Source organism: Lactuca virosa, chromosome 3 (genome assembly GCF_052849685.1).
Source record: "Lactuca virosa cultivar CGN04683 chromosome 3, Lactuca_virosa_CGN04683_v6, whole genome shotgun sequence".
In the NCBI taxonomy this organism is placed as follows: Eukaryota; Viridiplantae; Streptophyta; class Magnoliopsida; order Asterales; family Asteraceae; genus Lactuca; species Lactuca virosa.
In genome coordinates, this window is record NC_136428.1 from 114,240,320 (window position 1) to 114,263,478 (window position 23,159).

Below are 23,159 nucleotides of genomic sequence, written 5' to 3' on the forward strand. Positions count from 1 at the left end.
ATGTCAGCCCAAATTACACAAAATACCAGATGATATTAACATCACCAACAATCATTGCTTAAAATCTGTTCATCCAAATGTATGACCACTCGATCAAACAACAAACTTCAACTTTTCTAATATTTGACAAGTTGTCTATATACCCTCTTAAACCATGAATTATAAGCTTTGATACCACTTTGTTGGAGTTAATATAAACAAAGAAAAGTTGTAGGAATTTTGTTGCAATAATGTGTATACACATGAACATTTCTTTACATTATAAACAAATAATATTTCATTAACTCGAGTGATTACAACATATAGACATGCACATATATAGAGACACTACTCCAACCAACGCAACCCTCCATGTTAACCATCACATCCCTTCGTATTGGTGTTTAATAACTAACTTAACTAACACCCAATAACTACCAATCTATTCTACAAATAACTACCAAATAAGTATCTTATAAACTAACTACCATCATAATTAGCAAATCGACTCGAAATCTAGATTAACCTTCAACAATCCACTATACTTGAAACTATCCCTTTAATAAGGTACAATAAGAAAGTGTATGAATCAAAATTAATGTTATCAAACTCAAATTATGATTATTAGTTAATAGAAATCTGCCAAAGAAAATCATTTTTCTTGATAACCGAAACAATGTTGACTTTATAGAATCTATATGTTTTTTGTACATATGTTGTTGAACAACATGCTATATATTGTTTTCTAACAATTTAATGTATTAATATATTACATATATCATTTCAGTATTACAAAAATTAATAACATTGTCAAATAAAATAATAAAGAGAGTAAATCCATTGTATTACATCATTGATGTAACCATATTGATTTATTTATTATCAACCATCATAAATAATATTTAAATAAGATGGAACTAGAGGATGGTGATGTTGTCCGTTGTTCATAGGTGGTCACGCCCACCCCTAAGAAAGTACCTCTTATCTGCTATTCGTTTATGCTCCGATTCTTCATCCATTCACAAATTCGTAACTCATAACCCACTTTCGATTCCCTATTTAGGAATCATATCCACATAGAGCGAGAGAGAGAGAGAGAGAGAGAGAGAGAGAGAGAGAGAGAGAATCAGAAGGAGAAAATAAAAAATGAAAAGGGGTCAGCCACAAGAAGATTACAACTTCAATGACGGCGGCGGCAGCTCCTCCGCGGCACCCGGTGGGGCTTCGGATTGGAGGTCTGATGTGCCCGGGAAATCAAATATGTGGGATGAAACTGGAAAACAAGATGGTGGCGATGATGAGTTGTTTGCGATGCTCGGGTACAATCTTAAATCGTCCGACATGGCTGAAGTCGCCGATAAAATTCAGCATCTTGAAGAAGCTTTGGTGAATGACGTCGAATTATCTCAACTTGCCTCCGATTCTGTTCATTACAATCCTTCCAATCTATCGACATGGCTTGAGACTATGATGGTCGAGTTGAACCCTACAAGTCAACAACTCGTGACCGATGACTCCGCTATGAACACCGCCACCGCCATCGCCGACGTTCCAGCGAACGATAACGCAACCGCGGCGGTACAACCAACTTCTGTCTTCATGGGAAATCTTGTATCGGTCCCGGATGTTGTCACGATTCAGTCTCCGGTTAAAAGAATGAAACCCTCAAGGGTGTCGGTGGCGTCGACTTCAAACAATCCAAACGCCGTGGTACTCGTGGATTCACAGGATAACGGGATTCGTCTTGTACACACTTTGCTTGCGTGTGCAAGAGCTGTACATGAACAGCAGATCCAACTGGCCGAAAACCTAGTGAAACATGCCGGAATGTTAGCTGTGTCTCAGCCGGGACCGATGAAGAAAGTTGCCGGTTATTTCTCCGAAGCACTTGCCCGGCGAATCTACCGATTTCGGCCTCAGACCCCACTAGACTCGCCGGCGTATAATGATCTTCTTCAGACCCACTTTTACGAGGCGGGCCCGTATATGAAATTCGCCCACTTCACTGCAAATCAAGCGATACTCGAAGCTTTTTCCGGCAAAGATAGGGTTCATGTGATTGATTTTAGTATGAAACAAGGTACGCAATGGCCGGCGTTGATGCAAGCTTTGGCTGTTAGACCTGGTGGTTCTCCTTCGTTCCGATTAACCGGAATTGGCATGGCTCCGGTGGATAGTATAGATAATATGCAGGAATCCGGTTGGAAGTTGGGTCAGTTGGCTGATGCAATTCATGTCAAGTTCGAGTATAAACCTTTGATTGTCCAGAGTTTGGCCGATATTGAACCGGGTATGCTTGATCTGAGAGCCGATGAGGTGATCGCCGTTAATTCAATTTTTGACTTCCATAAGTCGCTAGCTAAACCCGGAGCTTTCGAGAAACTGTTATCAACGGTGAAGGCTATGAAGCCGGAGATTATAACAGTGGTGGAGCAAGAAGCCAACCATAACGGGGTTGATTTTATGGAAAGGTTCAACGAGTCTTTGAATTACTATTCCACCCTTTTCGACTCACTGGAGAGCAGCTGTATTAGTAGTGGTTCTCCGGTGACGTATAATAAAGATAAGGTCATGTCGGAGATGTATCTAGGGAAACAGATCTGTAACGTGGTTGCATGCGAAGGTGAGGACCGAGTTGAGCGACACGAGACGCTAATTCAGTGGAAGACTCGGTTTGAGTCAGCCGGATTTCAGGCGGTTCATTTTGGTTCCAACGCCTTCCGGCAGGCTAGTATGTTACTGGCAATCTTCGCCGGTGCTATTGGGTATAAGGTACAAGAAAACAATGGGTGCTTGATGTTGGGTTGGCATACTCGACCTCTGATCACCACCTCCGCTTGGAAACTCAGGTGAACTCGGATGAGTCAACACAGTTGCTCTAAACATGGTAAATTGGTGTCAACTGGGTTTCAACTTTCAACTGCTGAGCTGGAAGTACTAAATGGGACTCATGTGGCCCACTTTCGTAGAGCAACATTTTTTTTGGTATTTGTTTCTTTCATGTTTTTATCTTTTTTTTTTTTTTTTTTAATCTTTTTCTTTTAAATATATACAAAACAAACAGTTTTAGTTTTGTTATAAAATAATTAGCATAGACTAAATATCATACGGAACTATTGAACTATTAGAAATCGGTTTACATCATCTAACTTGTTATACTTTCGTGCTTGATACGTAATTTAAAAGATACACAATTTATGATGAAATTGATTTAGTTGGAAACTTATTCATCCTCTAAGAAAATATCTATATAAATTACTATAAACAGAATTTTATATAATAAAGTGTCTATATCATGAAATGAAATGAAGCTTTTTTTTATCACAAATTCTCAAAGTGAAAGTGAATAGTGGGAAAGTAAGAGCATTGATTAGGATCAAATTCCATCAAATAAATTTTCCAATGAAAAGTGATACATCATGTAATAAAACCTAGCCGTAAAATGAGAAAGATGAAGATGATATATATAAAAGTTCTATGGAAAACAAAAAACCCTAAAAAAAACATAAAAATCATAAAAAAACATAAAAAAAAATACTTAGAAATCACAAAACGTTTTTTTGACTTTATATATACAAAAATCGCAACTTTATTAATAAATTCGCTGAAAAAAATCGATTTTTTTTTTCAACGAATTTATTAAAAAAACTGTGATTTTTGTACATATAAAGTCAAAAAAAAAAAAAAAAAAAGATTTGTGATCTCTAAGTATCTTTTTATGCAGTTTTATGATTTTTTGGGTTTTTTAAGGATTTTTTTGTTTTCCAAATTACAATTTCCATGTATATATATATATATATATATATATATATATATATATATATATATATATATATATATATATATATATATATATTTGAGACCATGTTAATTTTATGAGACATGGAGATATGATCCTAGCCACTCATCTTGGAGATCAAAAAATAAAAAATAAATAAATTTAAAATGCAAAATGCCAATTTTCCTATTCTAATAAATGAATAGGTTTATTCTTCTATTGACAAATGTCATACTATTATAACTTCTCATTAATAACTATATTTAACCTATCATGCCACTTGTCAACCAATTAATTATTAATTTTAAATTTTTCACTCTAATTACATTAAATTAATAATTGATTCTTCATTTTAAATTTTAAATTTTAAAATTTTTCATTCTATTTATATTAAATTAATAACATTAAGTTAAATTTTTTTTCATTCTAATTAGATTAATTTTAAATTTTAAATTTTTTCATTCTCACGGGTTATAAACTAGTTGGGAATAACCCAATTGGTAGAGGCTTAGTCTCTTAGTATGAGAGAATGAGGATGTATTCGATCATTGGTGCTAACAAGAATTGGAGTATTAACACTAACCTAACCAGTCACGTTCAACAAAAAAAATCTAAAATGCAAAATAAAAGGAAAATTTCGAAAATTCTTTTTTTAGTTATTATTTTTGTCATTTTATTACCTAAAAAAAATAAAAATATATATATTATTTTTTTAAATGTACGTCAAATATTCTAATAGAATATTACAGTATAATATTCAAATGTAATTTGTAGAATGTTAGAATAATCTAATATTCTATTAGAGTTGTTAGATATATAATAAAATATTCTAATATTTTACTAAAACTGTTAGAATTTGTAGAATATTCTAATATTCTATTAAAATTGTTTGAATATATGTAATCTAATATTCTAGTCGAATATTTGAATATTCTAGTCGAATATTTGAATATTCTAACAGTTTTGTTGTATATTTTATACTAGAGTATTCTATTAGAATATTTCATAGGTATTAAAAAAACGATAATTTTTTAGTTTATTTATTTTTCTTTTTGAAAATATAAATGATGAAAATAATATTTTAAATTTTTTTTTTTCGAAAACTTTTCATTATTTTGCATTTTAAAAATATTTTTTTTGATCTTTAAAATGAATGGTTATGATTGCGTCCGCATGTTTCACAAAATATGATGGTTTCAAATGATTCTTACCCTTTATATATATATATATATATATATATATATATATATATATATATATATATATATATATATATATATATATATATATATATATATATATATATATATATATATATATATATATTCAACTATTCTAACTAATTATTATGTGGATGTAGAAATGATTGTGTGCCAATCATTTAAAAAACCTAAATAATGATAAAATTATAATCTTAGCTATTAATATTTTTAATTTAGGCAAGTTAGTTTAAGGTTTTAAAACCCTAAGTGACCACATAAACCGTCGTTGAACACCGAACTTCACACAACGGTGCCGTTGAACACCACCATCGAACAACATGTCACACACCCTTTCCATCTTCTCCCTCTATTTCTCTAAAATCGTTGGTTGATCATCCTCTCACCCATCTTCACCACATCGAATCTGCCTAAATCGAAGGCAATCAACTAGTTCTCCCAAAATCGGAAGATGAAAATGGATTTGGAATTATATTGAGAGCAAATCTGACTTTGCAGAATCTAAAGGAATTAAAAGAGATGGAGCAAACAATTCATGGAGTCGACAATATGCGACAATTACTCATTGGAACCGTAAGCTTTGAAGGACATTTTCTCTTTGCTTGAGTAAGTTTTCATTTTTATCATGTAATTTATTCTTAAACATACAGTTTAACACTTCTGATACTGAATTTAGTGCAAGACTTGGGCCAAATCTATAGTTAGAAGAACTGATTGTTCACATGGGAAGTAATCTTTTACATCTCTCTATAAAGTATCTTCCATGGACAAATTATATGTAGTTGCTTTCATTCCTTCATTCACTGTTATGTATCTATTTTGTGAATTTTTTTCTTTTTGTGATGAATTATGTGCTTCTGTTCATCTGCTTCAAATTAGAGTGTATATGAAAGTTGTGATGATATTAGTTAATAATATTCATTGATTTTCTGTATTCACAATTTGGTGAAATTAGTTAATAATCTTCCGTTATTCAATTTATGAACAATTTGGCAATTGGTAATTTATATGTGATGAAGGATCAATAGTGCAATTTGCAATTTCTATGTTTATATATGTAGAAATTATAAAACTGATTATCTAGAGCTAAAGTTTATAATACTTTTTGCCTTTATATATATGAGCAGTTTTTAATACCTTTTATTTTTATACGATAACCATTATGGGTATTGATCACTGTTATATTTTCCATTGACGATCGACAATTAATTTTATAAAGTTTGAAGTTTATATTCAGGTGATAATTGATAGTTAATTATTCATATAGGTATAATTTAGCTTTCTAATCGTTTTTTCATTGTAGTCTTGGCAAAACGAAATAGAATGCAGGTTGGACTTCTGTAAAATATTGGATTTCAACTAGAATTTGTTTCTTATTCTTATAGAATATGAAATCAACAATACGAAATCAAGAACACATGTTTTATGACTCATAGTCATTCATCAATTTTTAGATTGTTTGACCTTTTATTATATATTTTTTTCAAACCTTTATACAAGCTGTTCAGTATAGTTTATCTTTCAAAATAATAGGTAATTAAATTGCTAGTTAGAAACCTATTGTCTCACACCACTTGCTTATTGAGTAAAATGATTTTCATGACAGATATGCATTATATATCAATTATGACAGAACCAATACTACCTCTTTTGTTTCTAAATTTGAGCATATGGTCGGTTCTTTTTTTGTTTTCTTTTTCTCAAAGATCAATTTCATAATGTAATTTAATTGGAATTTGATCCGACGGATCCATTTTAAAATATAATAGTCAAAATGGGATGTCATCTCATGGACCTCAAATAATTATGTAGTTAGTTTCACACCAAATTTAATATTTAATATGTTCTTCTCATCAACATTATGTAGTTTTGATTTACCCTTTTTAAATCGTTTCACCTACTGGATCTTTCTTTTTCTACATTTTGAGCTTTGATTCTCTATTATATATAAGTTTCACAACAAGTGTTTGTGGAAATGTCTAGAAGAAAATTTGACCATGTGGTATGTATTCTATATAATTCGATTTCATGACAGTTATTCTCATGGAGTGCTCGATTCTATGTCAATTATTCTCACATAATGCATGAAAGGAATATGATGATCAAGGGCCTGAAGGTTGGATGATGGTGTGAGATAGAGATGAACAATGATCACCGGCCTTCACAAAAGAAAACAATATTCGTCGTATATTCTAATAGAATAATCTACAATAGAATGATAAGATTATATGTAATAGTATATTCTATTAGAATATTGAAGTAGAATAATATAAAAATTGTGTTTGTTTGTTTGTTTGTTTAACTTTGATAATATTAATAATAGATGATTATTCTTTAAGAATGTTGTTATTCTTTAATTCATGGTTTAAAATTTAGATATTCTTCAAGAGGTTCATTCAATCAGAATATGTATTCTGTTAGAATATGTATTATGTTAGAATATGCATTTTGTCATAATTTGTATGTTGTCAGAAAATGTGTTCCTACAGAATGTCCGAATTTAGAGAATTAATATCTTTTAAAGTCATATTTTAAAAATTAAGGTAATGTAACACCCCAAAATACGAAGGTAAAAATTTCATTTTTAAATCCAAAACACCCATTTATCATTTACTCAAACCCTTAAAGGTATTTTTATAATAAAACAGTTATCAGATTACAATCCCAAAATCTCAAGTTGCGAAAAAATGGGTGTATGCGCTATGATCAAGTGGGGTCTTCCCTTTCGAACCGGAAGTACCTGAAACCATAAATAACAATTGTAAGCACAAAGCTTAGTGAGCTCCCCAAAATACCACATATCATAAACATCCTACATATCATACTTATCATACATGCAATAGAAGGTGCTATGTGCCAACCATAGTATTGCCGTTATGTCACGATCCGTATCATGGTCTTTTCTTGCCAGGCCGGGGGCCAAAACCATGGGTCTTACAGACAAGTGCCAGGAGCCACCTCCTGGTCTTCCATGCAAGCATCATAGAGACAACTAGCATACAATCTACAACTAGCTATCTACTTAACTGCCAGGGTCCGAACCCTGCTCTTGCATACTGATTTCCTAGGAGCCACCTCGGGTCTTTCATACAAATGCCAAGGGCCACCCCCTGGTCTTCTTATAATACATAAGCCAATGGGCCGGCATTGGTGCCTTCGACCAATAGTACAGTGAAGAGACTCACCTCAAACCAAGATAACCGAGCACTCGAACTGCTGATACCGTAAACCTCACACTGCCATCAGCAAATAATATTCCATTAATAAATGCTTCCAATCCAACCAAGAATTCTAGTCCAATGACCAATCATTTAGGGTAAAAGTCCATTTTACCCTTTTCATTACTTTGACAAAATCCAAAGACCAAACCACTAGCATCATAAGCCCAAATCGCTTAAATGACACCACAAGGCCCAATAAGGCCCAAATATCCAAATTGGGCCCAAACCCATCATGGACCTAACCCGAGAAGGCCCAATATCCTAAAAGTCCCAAAATATCCTATGGTCAACCCTGGTCAAACTTTTGGTCAATGGACCATAGTCAACAAGTCAACGAATCAAGAGAAGTTCATCAGAATAAGTACGCCCCGCGTACTCAGTGGGTACGCTCAGCGTATGCCCAAGGAACTGAATACGCCCCGCGTACGAGGAGGTACGCGCTGCGTATTGACCCTGCCCACAACCAACCTAGAAAGTGTCTTAATCCCTTAAGCCACGTCGTCCAATGCTCAGATCTAGTTCCAAAACATGCCTTAATCCATAAAGTTGTTAACTTTGAGCTTTTGCATGGCTCAAAGGGTCCCAAATCCAAGTTCTTACTTTACAACTTCATCAAAGTGGCTAAAACACATGCATGAGTTGATATCAATTATGAAGATCACATTTTTATGCCTTTGGGACACCTAAACGTGCAGATCTAGTGTCCAAACTATTAGGGCAAGCTCAAACTCATAAATTCAAACCAAAGGGACCAAAAACCACCCCAAACAAGATCTAACCAAAGAGATGCCAAGATGAGAGCTTTTTACCTTCAATAGATTGCAAAGATGAGGAACTTCTGGATCTACAAGGCCCACTCCAAGAGATGATCCTTCAATAACCTTTAATCTCTTCAAAATGCTCAAGAACACTCCAAAATCACACACAAGCTTAGGAACTCCAAGATGGTGGCTGAGGGTCGAATATTAGGGTTTAGGAGGCTTGGAGGCTGATAAGGGTAAAAGCTCAAGAAGAAAACATGCTTAAATAAGGGTAAAACCCTAAAAATGAGGGTTTCTAGCTAAAGGGAGTACGCCCCGCGTATCCCTTAGTACGCTTGGCGTACTCAAGGGAGGCCCGCGATTACTTAACTCTCTACGCCCAACGTATTTGGTGAGTACGCCACGCGTACTTGACCAAGCTCCAATTCTTTTGATCTTCAATTGGTCATAACTCCTTCATCTTAAGTCCGTTTCCAACGAACTTTATATCCACAGAAATATGACGAGAAGCCCTACACTTTTATCAACTCACCTTCGCCTAAGAACTTACCGAACAAAAACCCAAACTTCATAAAGGACCGAGTTATCAAATTACGATTATACCCTTGGACTCCGAAACACAAACGAACACTCGGATCACTTAATCTATAACTCCCCCATCCAAAAAGGGCCAACACCGTCCTTCCCCAAGGCCTTAAGCATTATGATAATTGGGCCACGTCCCCGAATAATGAAATGATTCGAAACCGAGTGTTATAGGTAATTAATTATTCCTTAAAATCCAAAATTTTCCTTTTTTAAATAAAGTTTAATTGACTAAAATACCTTAAGTGCTCATTTTATTTAATTAGAATGTTTTTTAATCTAATTATATAAGATAATCACTTTCTTAAATTAACAAAAATGATTGGTCCACAATCGTGTAGGAACCCAAAAATTGATAGGAACCGTGAGGACAAATCTAAACTTTTAATCTGAAAATTTGAATGGCTAGGATAAATTAAACAATTTTTTTTTATTTTAAATCTAATAATGGTATTTTTCGTAATTATTATTAAAAAAAGTAGAATTTATGTATAAGGGCGAAAGAATAGGGGTTAATATTGTCAAAGCTAAAAAATCGGATGGTATCCATGCGAGTTCAAACGCAGGCACACGCCTCAATCGTTGGCTTCTCTCTCTCCGCCACGTGGCTTTCTTTTTAATGGCTGGTTTATTTTATTTTTTTCATCTAACTTGTTTTTTTGGCTCTAACGGTTTTTTTTTTTTTTTTTTTTTTTTTTTTTTTTTTTTTTTTTTTTTGCTTTGGAAATAAAATTCTGAAGAAAAACCAAGTTTTTAAAATTTAATTTTCTATAAAATGAGAATAGTTATGAAAATTTGAAATATATTTTTTTTATTTTTAATATTTATAAAATGAACCCAGAAAAATAAATTTTCTCCAAAAAGTTATAAAATTTTAAGGAATATTTCTACTCACTGTACTAGTGACTTTGTAAAAAAAAATTAAAAATAAGGTATTTTAGATACCAAATTTAATTTTAAAAGATTAAAAGTTTTTAAAAAATGGTTGAACATAATATGATCAAAATATAGATTATTCAAAATAATTATGATTAAAAAATATTATGTTTCAATATGTTTATGATTCTTAACTTATTATGATCTAAAAATATTTTTATTCAAATACTTTATGATCTTTAATTATTAAATCTTTTATGATTCAAAACAAAATGCATCAAAAAATATAATAATCTAAATGTTGTATTGAATAAAAACATTATTTAATTCAATATATTATGATTCAAAATCATATGATTTATAAATGATATGATCCAAATTACTATGATTCATAATTATATGATGCATAATTTTATGATTCAAAATAATATGATCCATATTTTTATGATCCAAATTAATATGATCCAAAAATGTATGATACATAATATCGTTATGATTCGAAACATTTTATAATGGTTAAATATCACAAACTCGAATCGATATTCGTAGCACACATGATTTTTCCCCCGAGTCCGTATTACGTTCCATGGTCGTGCGTCACGTGCAAACACATCACGACCAAGTAAATGTGTTTGACGTTTGTACCTTTGACGAAATAATTGGTGGAAAATAGTATTCGTGGTTCCCACCAATTTTTGGGTTCCTACCGGATCCGGATCACACACATGTGTGTGTATATATATATATATATATATATATATATATATATATATATATATATATATATATATATATATATATATTTGTCTTTGGCTGAATAATTTCGAAAATGTATTATTAAATATTGAGAATGGTATTTTGTTTTTTTCATCAACAAACTTAAATGAACAATTGAACATATTCATTGCATTGACTTCATAATTCTATATATTACAATATACTAAAATTAGATTAAAAGTGTTTCTATATGAAGACAATAACAAGAATATGAGCATTCACATTTAGATTCAATGTGGTAAAGCATGCTTAAAAGTGAGTATTGATTGTTTTGAAAATACGAAATAGAATTATTTCACTCTTTTGATCACGAATTCAGATGAAAAATATTCTCCATCATAATGACAAATACTAATAAAGGTTCGTTTAAACACACACATCAATAACACAATAAATTGGTAAATGAGTCGGATCACGGAAGTTGTACGAATACGCTCTCAACTTTAAACCTTAGCGTGTTCCTTAAGCGCGATATAACGGCTTGGGTTGAGTTATCATAAACATTAGGATGGTCTTAAATATACCACCATATATTTTTTATTAGTGTGTTGTAAGTGATGACGGATGAGATGTGGAATATCATTATGTATAGGTGATTACATATAAAGAATATATAAAAACTATTAAAAGTAATATGCATGGGAGGGTGAGTTTAATAGGATACAAACATGTTATAAGGAGTAAGCCACTTACGAGAGTGACGACTAGGCTGTATTTAGTGATGTGTTTAAAGTGAGATTTCCAAACAGTATATTTTGTATACCAAATGAACCGTACCTCCGATATAATCCTACATGATTGATTCTTTCTTGATAGATCTTGATGTAGACATTGGGATTAGTGAGGAATCTAGATTATCATGAGTCGCCAGGAATATTAAGGTAAGTGACATTCGTAACTAGGTCACGTCAGAGGAAAATCATGGAGTTTGGAGGAGCGTTGCCGAATTCTCCAGTCACCCACCTAAGTCAGGTGAGTGCATAGTCCTTTTCATGTACATGATTTTAATACTAATGTCAATTAAATTATTAAATATTTGTTAAAGAATTTCTATATGAGATGTATGTTTATTTCATGGAATATGTATTAAGAACGTATTTATTAATTTATGATATGTGAACCAAGTATGCTTCTATATGTGATAAGATATATATTATTAATTTATGATAATAATAAGAATGTTATTAGAAAAACTATATTAATACCTAAAGTACTCTATGTCAAACAAAACACACTAAGATAGAAAAATGTTATCTAAATCAGAGTCGGTACTAGCAGTTGAGTATTGTCGTATTACGAAAAGATAATATAAGACTTGCAAAGGAGGCTTAAATTTAATAAAGTGGGAATATTGGGTAGCATCTTCCCCGTGAGAAGTGTGAACGGAGAGTAAAATTGCGACATTTGTCCCTGATCCGAGAGTATGTATTAGACATAATCATTCTTCCCTAGTCCGTGAGTATGAATTAGGTATAGTCATCTGCCACTGACCCGAGAGTATGGATTAGACATAATCATTTGTCCCTGATGTGACATTATGGATTAGGCATAATCATTCGTCCCTGATGGGACAGTATGGATTAGGCATAATCATTCTTCCCTGGTCTGAGAGTATGGATTAGGTATAATTATTCGTCCCAGGACTAAGAGGATGGATTAGGCATAGTTGTTTGTTAATGATCCGAGAGTATTGATTAGGCATAATCATTCATCCATGGTCCGAGAGTATTGATTAGGCATAGTTATTTGTCACTGATCCGAGAGTATGGATTAGATTCGGTTATTCATACCTAATCCAAGAGTATAGATTAGGTATAGCCATTCATTACTAATCCAGGAGTATGTAATAAGTACAGTCATTAATCACTGATCCGGGAGTATGGATTATGTATGATAGTTCAAGTATTTCATTCTCTTCTTTGTTGTCTCCATTAATCCTTGTCTACTGTTCAGGAAGTCCTAAAGCAACATAGTCGATTCATTGTTCACATTAATCCATCTAGATAAAGGTCGAAAATTCGTGTAGGGTCAATATGTGAGGATCGATAGGATAAGGGTAGTTTGCTTACATGAGATATACTTGCATACCAATGAGAAATAATCTTACAAGTTTTAATTTATATACTAGTATATTATAACATCGTGGGATTGAAATCTCTATGTACTTACCAGGTTTCCCAACCTGACCCACTCAGTTTCCTTGTATCACAGAAAATAGTATGAAGGTACAATCCATTGAGAGCTTCGAGGAGTTTAGTTAATGTAAGACCTATAATGAATACGTTTATGCTTATGTTTCTTGCATCAGTTATGACATCCCAAGGTTATAATAATCAATGAAAAACATTTCTTCGTAAATACTTTTTATGGGACATATTTCGCTATTACAAATGAACTTTGTTTAAATAAGCATAAACAAAAAGTTTTAAAAAGGCCGTGAAGATGGGGATGTCAAAGTTGGTATCAAATGTGACAACCCGAACCTTTTTCCGTCAACGTTAATCGAACTCCGTTAAATAAAATTTCGAATTTTATTTGTCCCGTTAACTTCTTATGGTTTAGAAAATCGTTTATTTATTTAAATAAGAGTCGGAACCAATATCACGCGAAAACCCGAGTTTTTCTTCGAGAATCAAGGAAATCCGGTCTGATTGGTGTTCACGGCCGTGAACTCGATCACGACCGTAAACCGATCACAGCCGTGAACCCGTGACTGGTGGACCGCACCACCGACCATGAACCCAGCCTATATATATATATATATATATATATATATATATATATATATATATATATATATATATATATATATATATATATATATATATATATATATATATATGCTCCCACCCTTCATTTACACTTTTCTGGCCGAAGACTCATCCATTCTCTCTAGCCTCCCAAACGCAAACTCAAGAATACCCCATTTTCTTCCGAAAATCATCAAAAATCACGTTTGGGTGTTGTTGTGGAGCCTCTAAAACGCGTTTTTCATCAAATCAAGCGTTGTTGTTTTTGAGTTCACGGCCGTGAACCCTTCAAATACTCATATTTCACCAAGAACACCAAGAACAGGCCGTGAACCCTTCAAAGACCGTAAGCCCTTCGAAGACAGTGAACCGTTCACGGCCGTAATCTCCTTCACGGCCGCAATCAGCCTTCATCGCGAATTTTGGCTGCAAACCCGCTTTTTCCACTTCGATCGAGTCTCGGTAACATTTCTTAGCCAAAAACAAGTGTTTTCCAACAGTATAATTAATGGTTTCGCTATTAATACGCATATATGTATTTAATTATTATTAGGATCTCGTTAAGTGCCACGTATATCAACTCGAGGGTCTTCATTTCTAGTTTCGTTGTCCGACACATACACACAACCAACTGTGAGTTCATACCCCTACACTTTTATTATTTTAAACGTTTTCAGGGGGGGGGGGAATACAAGCCAGTCATAAATAGTTTTTGTGAACTTTATACATAGAACTTCAAACATGATTAAAATTTATGCAATTGATACAACCAAAAGATTTCCACATTTTACAAAATGTTTAGATATCTTATCCCTTTTGTAACATGTTGAGCATAAGGGAAGTTTTCAACTCACAACTATAATTGCATAATTTTCAGAACAATACACGAACCGAGTACTTAGCACACATACAAACTATAATATGTATAGTTTGGGATTTTCAATATACAGTTCTATCATTCCAAGGTTATACATTAGCAATCATTTAAAACTATGATAGATATAGTTTATGGTATACATTACTACTTTCTGAATATAAGAGTACCACACTAAATAATTATTTAAGTATAATTACTATTATTACTCTGTAAAAGTATTCCTACAATTTCAAGTACAAGAGAACGATACAAAACTATACGTAAACTAGTTAATACAGGATTGTGAGACATCACTTCAATTGTACCCCTTTGGGGTGCGGACTAAATCCTATCATTAGTGTAACCAGATTCTCTTGGAGGGAGAGCGTGAAATTTGTGAATAGATCTATTCGGGACTGACAATCCCACACCTAAACTGCTAGCTACAGTTAAGCAGGCATGCCTGGGGTGACAAATATCATACCGTCCGACGCCTGAAGAACGTCGTAGAGGTCATCAGTCATATCAAGCATGGTTATACGACTCACAATAGTATAAACTAACCTTTGTTTACGAGATTTCATTCTTCATTAGTTTTATTTTAATTAATAAAACTACTATACATACTGGTGGTAACCATGGTTTTCAAACGGAACATTCTATACATACTGGAGTTATCCAGGGGTTTCATACAAAACGGGTTTTCCTTTGACACAACTTTATACAATACTTCGGGTGATATCCAGGCTTACGAACTAATACTTTATGGAACACTGTAACAAACATATATGTTAGAAAATATTGGATTTTCTTAGAAACATACAAATAATTTCATTGATTCATTAACATGTTTTCATTAACAAAAACATACTTATGAACTCACCAGCTTTAATGTTGATACTCTTTCAAAACTGCTTGTATTCTCAGGAAATCAGTAGACAGGTACTCCCACGGCTTTTGAGAAGACGGAGCGTATAGAGTCACGTCTTTTATATTTTTTCCATACTTTTGATGTATACATAATATGAACTTAACAGATGTAAAAACCTTTTTTTATATTCAATGTAATGGTTGTGTTTACTTTGATTACTATGATGCAATTGTTATGATACTACACATGAATTTCTCCACCCCCGAATGTTTCCGCCGTTTCGTTTTGGGGGTGTGACAGATTGGTATCAGAGCTATTTTTTATAGTGAACTAAGTATACCAAACCTTACATGGTATACAACTATAAACACTAAAGGGGCCGAAGCGCTCTGAAACTAAAAGTATACTTTTAAAATTTAAGTATTTTACAAGAAGTATACACGTATACATACATACTAGAAGACATATCAAAGTAAGAACTACATAAAAGTATTTAGGATGAGTTGGGCACTACGGTTAAACTTGAATGGTTATGTAATCATATGTGGGGCCAATATAACCTGATCAACTATATTTTCCCGAGATATGACCAACATGTGTTTAAGAGTGACTGTGGTGTTGTGACAAGTCTAAAACTCACCAAACCCGATACTAACAAAATACATAGTTAAAATACTATAGGAGTATTTTATAGTTCTATAACACTACACACAATTATTACAAGTAGTACTAATCCTCACAAATGAAAGACATGCAATTCCTTGTTTATGTTAGTAAACCTTTATTGTAGATCTCTGTTAATGCTGTAGAATTAAGATATATCTTGTTCGAAAGTATCCGACTCATGATCATTATAGAAGGCTTATCGTCACTTTCCCCTTGTATCTTTTAGAAAAATATGCCTCCCAAGAAGAGACCCAACAGAAAGAACAACGATCCTCCTCCGCCGCCACCTTCTCAGTTCGATCCTGTCATGTTCCAGGCAGCAGTTACAGCCGCTGTGGATGTCGCAATGTCGCAGATGAATTCTGGCGGCTATGGGGGGTCGGGTAGTGGTACCCATCCCCTCAATCTTGATGGTGGTCATGGACATCAGAAGGAGTGTTCCTACAAAGACTTTATGAATGCGAAACCCAAATCCTTCAACGGAAATGATGGTGTCATTGCCCTAACTCGTTGGTTCGAGAAGATCGAATCAATATTCGAAATCTGTGCATGCTCCGAGGCAAGCAAGGTGAAGTTCGCCGCCTGCACCTTCATCGATAGAGCACTGACTTGGTGGAATAGCCGAGTCAAATCCCTAACTCTGCTAGTAGCCAATGCCATGGGCTGGGAGAGTTTGAAAGAGTTAATGCTTGCAGAGTATTTCCCAAGGGGCGAGATGCAAAAGTTGGAGCACGAGCTCTGGAACCTAAAGATGAAGGGTTTCGACATTGATACATACACTGCAAGGCTCTACGACCTGACTCTTCTCTGTCCCGGGATGGTCACCCCGGAAAGCAAAAAGATTGAGAGGTACATATGGGGATTGACACCCCCAACTCAAGGGAATGTCTTGGCAGCTAAACCTTCCACATTTGACAGTGCCAAGTGTCTAGCACAGAGCCTGATAGATCATGGGGTTGATCATGAAACAGTAGCAACCGTCCCCGAACCACCAAAGGTTAGTGGTGGGAAGAAAAAGTTTCGGAACAAGCGTAAGGGCCAGTCTTCGCAAGAGCCCTCCAAAAAGCAACAAACAGTGGCAGTCCACGCTGCTACTACTCCTGCTGCTGTTCCAACTGCCCAAGCACCTCACAGTAGATATGCTGGTACCCTTCCAAAGTGTGATAAGTGTAACTTCCATCATCACGAACCATGCCGTGAGATGCAATGCAACAGTTGTGGCAAGAAGGGACACACAACTCGTTTCTGCAAGACACTAGTCCAACCAACCAATCAGGCTCCTGGAGCGAGTGTTAGTCAAGCCTGCTATGGTTGTGGGTAGACCGGGCACTTCAAGAGAAATTGCCCCAAGGCAACTGCTGGCAACACAGGGATAGTTCTAGCTATGGGCCAGGAGGAAGTTATTGCTGATCCCACCGTAGTTACGGGTACGTTCCACCTCGACAACTCTTATGAATGTATTCTTTTTGATAGTGGTGCGGAGGGGAGTTTTGTTAGTATTGGATTTAAACATCTTCTCAAGCATAAATCCCAACCTTTAACCAAAACATTCACTGTCGAGATGGCTAACGGAAAGAAAGAGAGCACTAACGACGTATTCATAGGCTGTACCCTTACCCTAAACGACCATTCCTTCCCAATCGGCCTCATGCCAGTTTCCATAAAAAGCTTCGACGTCAACATCGGCATAGATTGGTTGAGCCTCAATCGTGCTGATATCCTTTGTTATAAAAAAATCCATTCGTCTCAATCTGCCATCTGGTGAAACCCTCATTATTTATGGTGATAAACTCAGCTCAAGCCTTTGCATCATTTCATGCCTCAAAGCCCAGAAATATCTGCGAAAGGAGTGTCATGCATTCCTAGCCCATGTCATTAATGAGAAACAGAAAGTTAAAGACCTTGAGAGCATCCCCGAAGTCTGCAACTTTCCTGATGTCTTCCCCGAAGATCTTCCCGGAATTCCTCCTGAGCGCCAAGTCGAGTTCCCAATCAACTTAACCCCAGAGCTACTCTCGTAGCTAAATCCCCTTACCGTCTAGCGCTGGCAGAAATGCAAGAGTTATCCATCCAACTCAATGAACTACTCGACAAGGGATTCATTAGACCAAGTTCCTTACCCTGGGGAGCCCCAATCTTATTTGTGAAAAAGAAATATGGGTCCTTTCGGATGTGCATAGATTATCGCAAACTGAACAAGCTTACTATCAAGAATCGTTACCCCTACCCAGAATCGACGACCTCTTCGATCAACTCCAAGGAGCCAACTATTTCTCAAAGATAGACCTAAGATCAGGGTACCATCAGCTACGAGTCCTGGAGAGTGATGTTCCGAAAACAGCTTTCTGAACTCAGTATCGTCACTACGAGTTTGTAGTAATGCCCTTTGGTCTAACCAACGCACCCGTGGTATTCATGGATCTGATGAATCGGGTGTGCCGACCGTTCCTAGACAAGGTCGTGATAGTATTCATAGATGATATACTTGTCTATTCTCTGAGTGAGGAAGACCATAGACAACATTTGAGGCAAGTGCTGGGAACTCTAAGGGCGGAGAAACTGTATGCAAAATTCTCAAAGTGCGAATTATGGATCAGAAAAGTAACTTTCCTCGGTCACGTGGTTAGCAAAAAAGGCATACACGTGGACCCTTCCAAAATTAAAGCGATTGAGAATTGATCAGCACCGAAGACACCCACAGAAATTCGTCAATTCTTGGGTCTCGGTGGCTACTATCACAGGTTTATCCAGAATTTCTCCAGGATTGCTAAGCCTCTGACTGCCCTGACTCTGAAAGGGGTAACCTTTAGTTGGGGAGAAAACCAAGACACTGCATTCCAAACATTGAAGCAGGCCCTATGCAGCGCACCTATCTTGTCTCTGCCATAAGGGACAGAGGACTTTGTTGTCTACTGCGATGCATCCAATCAAGGCCTAGGTTGTGTGCTCATGCAGCGATGAAAGGTTATTGCTTACGCCTCGAGACAAATGAAAGCACACGAAGTCAATTATACAACTCACGATATGGAGTTGGGAGCAGTGGTCTTCGCATTAAAGTTTTGGAGACATTACCTTTACGGTACCAAGTGCACTATCTTCACCGACCATAAAAGCCTACAACACATTTTCGATCAGAAAGAGTTGAATATGAGGCAACGGCGGTGGGTTGAGCTACTCAATGATTATGAGTGTGAAATACGCTATCATCGAGGCAAGGCCAATGTGGTAGCAAATGCCCTCAGCTAGAAAGAGTATTCAGGTCGTAGAGTGAAGGCACTTACAATGACTATCCATTCCCATCTATCCACACAAATCAGAAAGGCTCAGCTAGAAGCCTTGAAGCCAAATAATGCGACAAATGAAGCTTTGAGAGGAATGGACAAGAACTTCGAGATCAAGGGTGACGGGATTCGTTATTTCATGAATCGGATCTGGACCCCAAAGTTCGGTGGTTACAGGGAGGTTGTCATGAACGAAGCTCATCGGACTAGATACTCCATTCACCCATGTTCGGATAAGATGTATCTAATCTCAAAAAGCTCTATTGGTGGCCAAACATGAAATCAAAAATTGCTACATTCGTGGGCAAGTGCTTGACTTGCGCCAAGGTGAAGGTGGAATACCAAAAGCCCTCAGGTCTACTTCAACAGCCAGAGATACCTGAGTGGAAGTGGGAACGAATCACAATGGAATTCATTACCAAACTGCCCAAGACCCAGAGTGGCCATGACAGACTCTAGGTAATCGTCGACAGATTAACTAAGTCTGCCCACTTCCTGCCGATCAGAGAAACATACAAGATGGAGAGACTGACCCGAATCTACATTCAAGAGATAGACAAAAGAGCTACGCCAACAAAAGACGAAAACCTTTGGAGTTCCGGGTTGGTGACCGTGTCTTGTTAAAGGTCTCACCCTGGAAAGGCATGATACGCTTCGGAAAGCATGGAAAGCTAAATCCGAGTACATTGGGCCTTTCGAGATTATCGCCGGGATCGGCCCCGTAGCTTACAAACTTCGTTTACCCCAAGAACTTAGCAACGTACATCCCGTCTTCCACGTGTCGAACCTCAAAAAGTGTCTATCCGACGAGACTCTTGTGATTCCACTCGATGAGATCAAGGTCAATGAGAGTCTTAACTTCGTGGAAGAGCCAGTCGAAATTATGGATAGGGAAGTCAAGCGAACGAAACAAAGTCGCATCCCAATAGTGAAGGTTCGCTGGAATGCCAAGCGGGGACCTGAATTCACTTGGGAGCGCGAAGATTAGATAAAACAGAAGTATCCACATCTCTTTCCTAATCCATAATTTTATTGTTTAGAATTTCAGGATGAAATTCCCTCTATCGGGGGGGGGGGGGATGATGTGACAACCCGAACCTTTTTCCGTCAACGTTAATCGAACTCCGTTAAATAAAATTTCGAATTTTATTTGTCCCCTTAAGTTCTTATGGTTTAGAAAAGCGTTTATTTATTTAAATAAGAGTTGGAACCTATATCACGTGAAAACGCGAGTTTTTCTTCGAGAATCAACGAAATCTGGTCTGATTGGTGTTCATGGCAGTGAACCCGATCACGACTGTAAACCGATCACGGCCGTGAACCCGGTCTGACAGGTGGATCCCACCACCGACCATTAACCCAGCCTATATATATGTGCTCCCACCCTTCATTTACACTTTTCTGGCCAAAGACTCATCCATTCTCTCTCTAACCTCCCAAACGCAAACTCAAGAATACCCCCTTTTCTTCCAAAAATCATCAAAAATCATCTTTGGGTGTTGTGGAGCCTCTAAAACGCGTTTTTCATCAAATCAAGCGTTGTTGTTTTTGAGTTCACGACCGTGAACCCTTCAAATATTCATATTTCACCAAGAACACCAAGAACAGGCCGTGAACCCTTCAAAGACCGTAAGCCCTTCGAAGACAGTGAACCGTTCACGGCCGCAATCAACCTTCATCACGAATTTTGGCTGCAAACCCGCTTTCTCCACTTCGATCGAGTCTCGGTAACCTTTCTTAGCCAAAAACAAGTGTTTTCCAACACTATAATTAATGGTTTCGCTAATAATACACATATATGTATTTAATTTTTATTAGGATCCAGTTAAGTGCCACGTATATCAACTCGAGGGTCTTCGTTTCCAGTCTCGTTGTCCGGCACATACACGCAACCAACTGTGAGTTCATACCCCTGCACTTTTATTATTTTAAACGTTTTCTGTTGGATTAGTGTCTAAGCCCGTAACTATATTTGGTATGTAATTGACCCGGTTATGCATGGTCCTTTTGGGTTGCCTTCACCAAAACAACTTGACAAGGTAATTTGATGTGAGAGAGAGGATATTATGGTTTATTAATATATTATAAGAATAATATATTAAAGGAGAAATTATATTTATTTAATTAGTATTAGTCATAAATTAATTAGGAATTAATTTGGTGACTAAAAGAGATTAATTAAATAAAGGGGCATAAACTGTCAAATGTGTGATAGTTGAGTTTTGGGCTGGGAAACCTAATGGACTAAGGGGGAACGAAATTATGATGAAGGATCATCATATTTTCGTCCAAGGGCCTTATTCCAGAAGGTTCCTTGGGCTACTTGGTGGCTAAGGTATCCATTAGGGTTTAGACTGAAACCCTAGCAGCCTGCACTATAAGTAAGACCCCAAGGCTCCAATTTTCGGCTACTTGGTTCCAAGAGAAACCCTACGGCCAAAAATTAGCATCCTCCCTCCTCTCTCAAAGTTGCCTTCTTGCTTGAGGTGTTTGTGATCCATTAGAGGAGTTACAATTGTGACTCTAAGCTCAAGAGAAGAAGATAAGAAGATCTAAGCCAATCTTTGAAGAGGTAAACATCTAGATCTGGTGTATTAAGTTAATTTTCGAATTATGTATGCTAGATTAGGGTTTGCAAGTCTTGGATTCAATGTATGTACAATAGAGAAACCTAGATCCAAGCATTAGGGTTTGTATGAGCACATAGGATTGTTCTTATGCTTAAAACTCATCAGTGGTATCAGAGCCTTGATTGGTTTCTGTTGTATGTGATGCTTTCACTGTTTAATTGTTGAAAATCCTTTTTTTTGCCTCTGCCCGACTCAACTCGGTGAGTCAGTATCTGGACTCGGCGAGTTGGCCCGACTCGGCGAGTCCAGGTCTGACTCGGCGAGTCTGTGCATCAGGCAGAGGATATTTCGGGATTTTGTTGCTGTTTTGTCATGGGATTAATGCCTAAATCGTTTTTTGAAGATAAAATCCGAATTTTATTATATTTGAATGATTATCCCTGCCAAAACAAAAGATAATTTCAAATCTTTTGAATAATAGTTTCTTTATATGTTAAATATGGATTATTTGAATTATTTGGTAATTATCTTGTGACTAAAATTGGATTAGGTCAAATATAGATAATCATAAAATGAATTGTTTAATTTATATTATTTGTTATTTGATCCCTTGTGTTTTGAAAAGTTCAAAACTTGTCCTCAAGTTTTGAAATTTAAATTTTACGATTAAAAGTTTAATTTTGAATGATTTAAATTTCAAATCCTTGGAATTTTACAAGTTTAAAATTCAACCCTATACTATTATATTATCACAAGATTAATTAATATATATGTATAAGAATAAGCTAGTCTTATCGCTAGTAGGCCTCATTCACGAAGCCAGTCTATAAGGTGGGTATAAGGTTGCTGCCTATAAAATGGCGCTTAATGGGTGTACACTCACATACACCGCTTGCTTGATTGGTAGAGGTTCGTTAGCCGAACGGATAGGATAGGGCACTTAATTCCTCATTATAAGTATAATGAAT

The 23,159-nt window shown here is 35.7% G+C and overlaps 1 protein-coding gene across 2 annotated transcripts; it reads left to right on the forward strand.

Annotated features, from left to right (window-relative positions):
- Positions 1 to 900: 900 nt before the first annotated feature.
- On the forward strand, positions 901 to 7,178 carry LOC145166427 (DELLA protein GAI1-like). 2 transcript variants are annotated; one of them, XM_079085404.1, is made up of 3 exons: positions 901 to 2,964; positions 5,476 to 5,583; positions 7,013 to 7,178. In XM_079085404.1, the coding sequence occupies exon 1, from the start codon at positions 1,126 to 1,128 to the stop codon at positions 2,830 to 2,832; it is 1,707 nt and encodes a 568-aa protein (XP_078941530.1). In that variant the 5' UTR covers positions 901 to 1,125; the 3' UTR covers positions 2,833 to 2,964; positions 5,476 to 5,583; positions 7,013 to 7,178. The 2 variants fall into 2 exon arrangements, with proteins under 2 accessions (XP_078941530.1, XP_078941529.1); XM_079085403.1 differs by lacking the exon at positions 7,013 to 7,178 and having other exon boundaries at positions 5,476 to 5,769.
- The last annotated feature ends 15,981 nt before the right edge of the window (positions 7,179 to 23,159 follow it).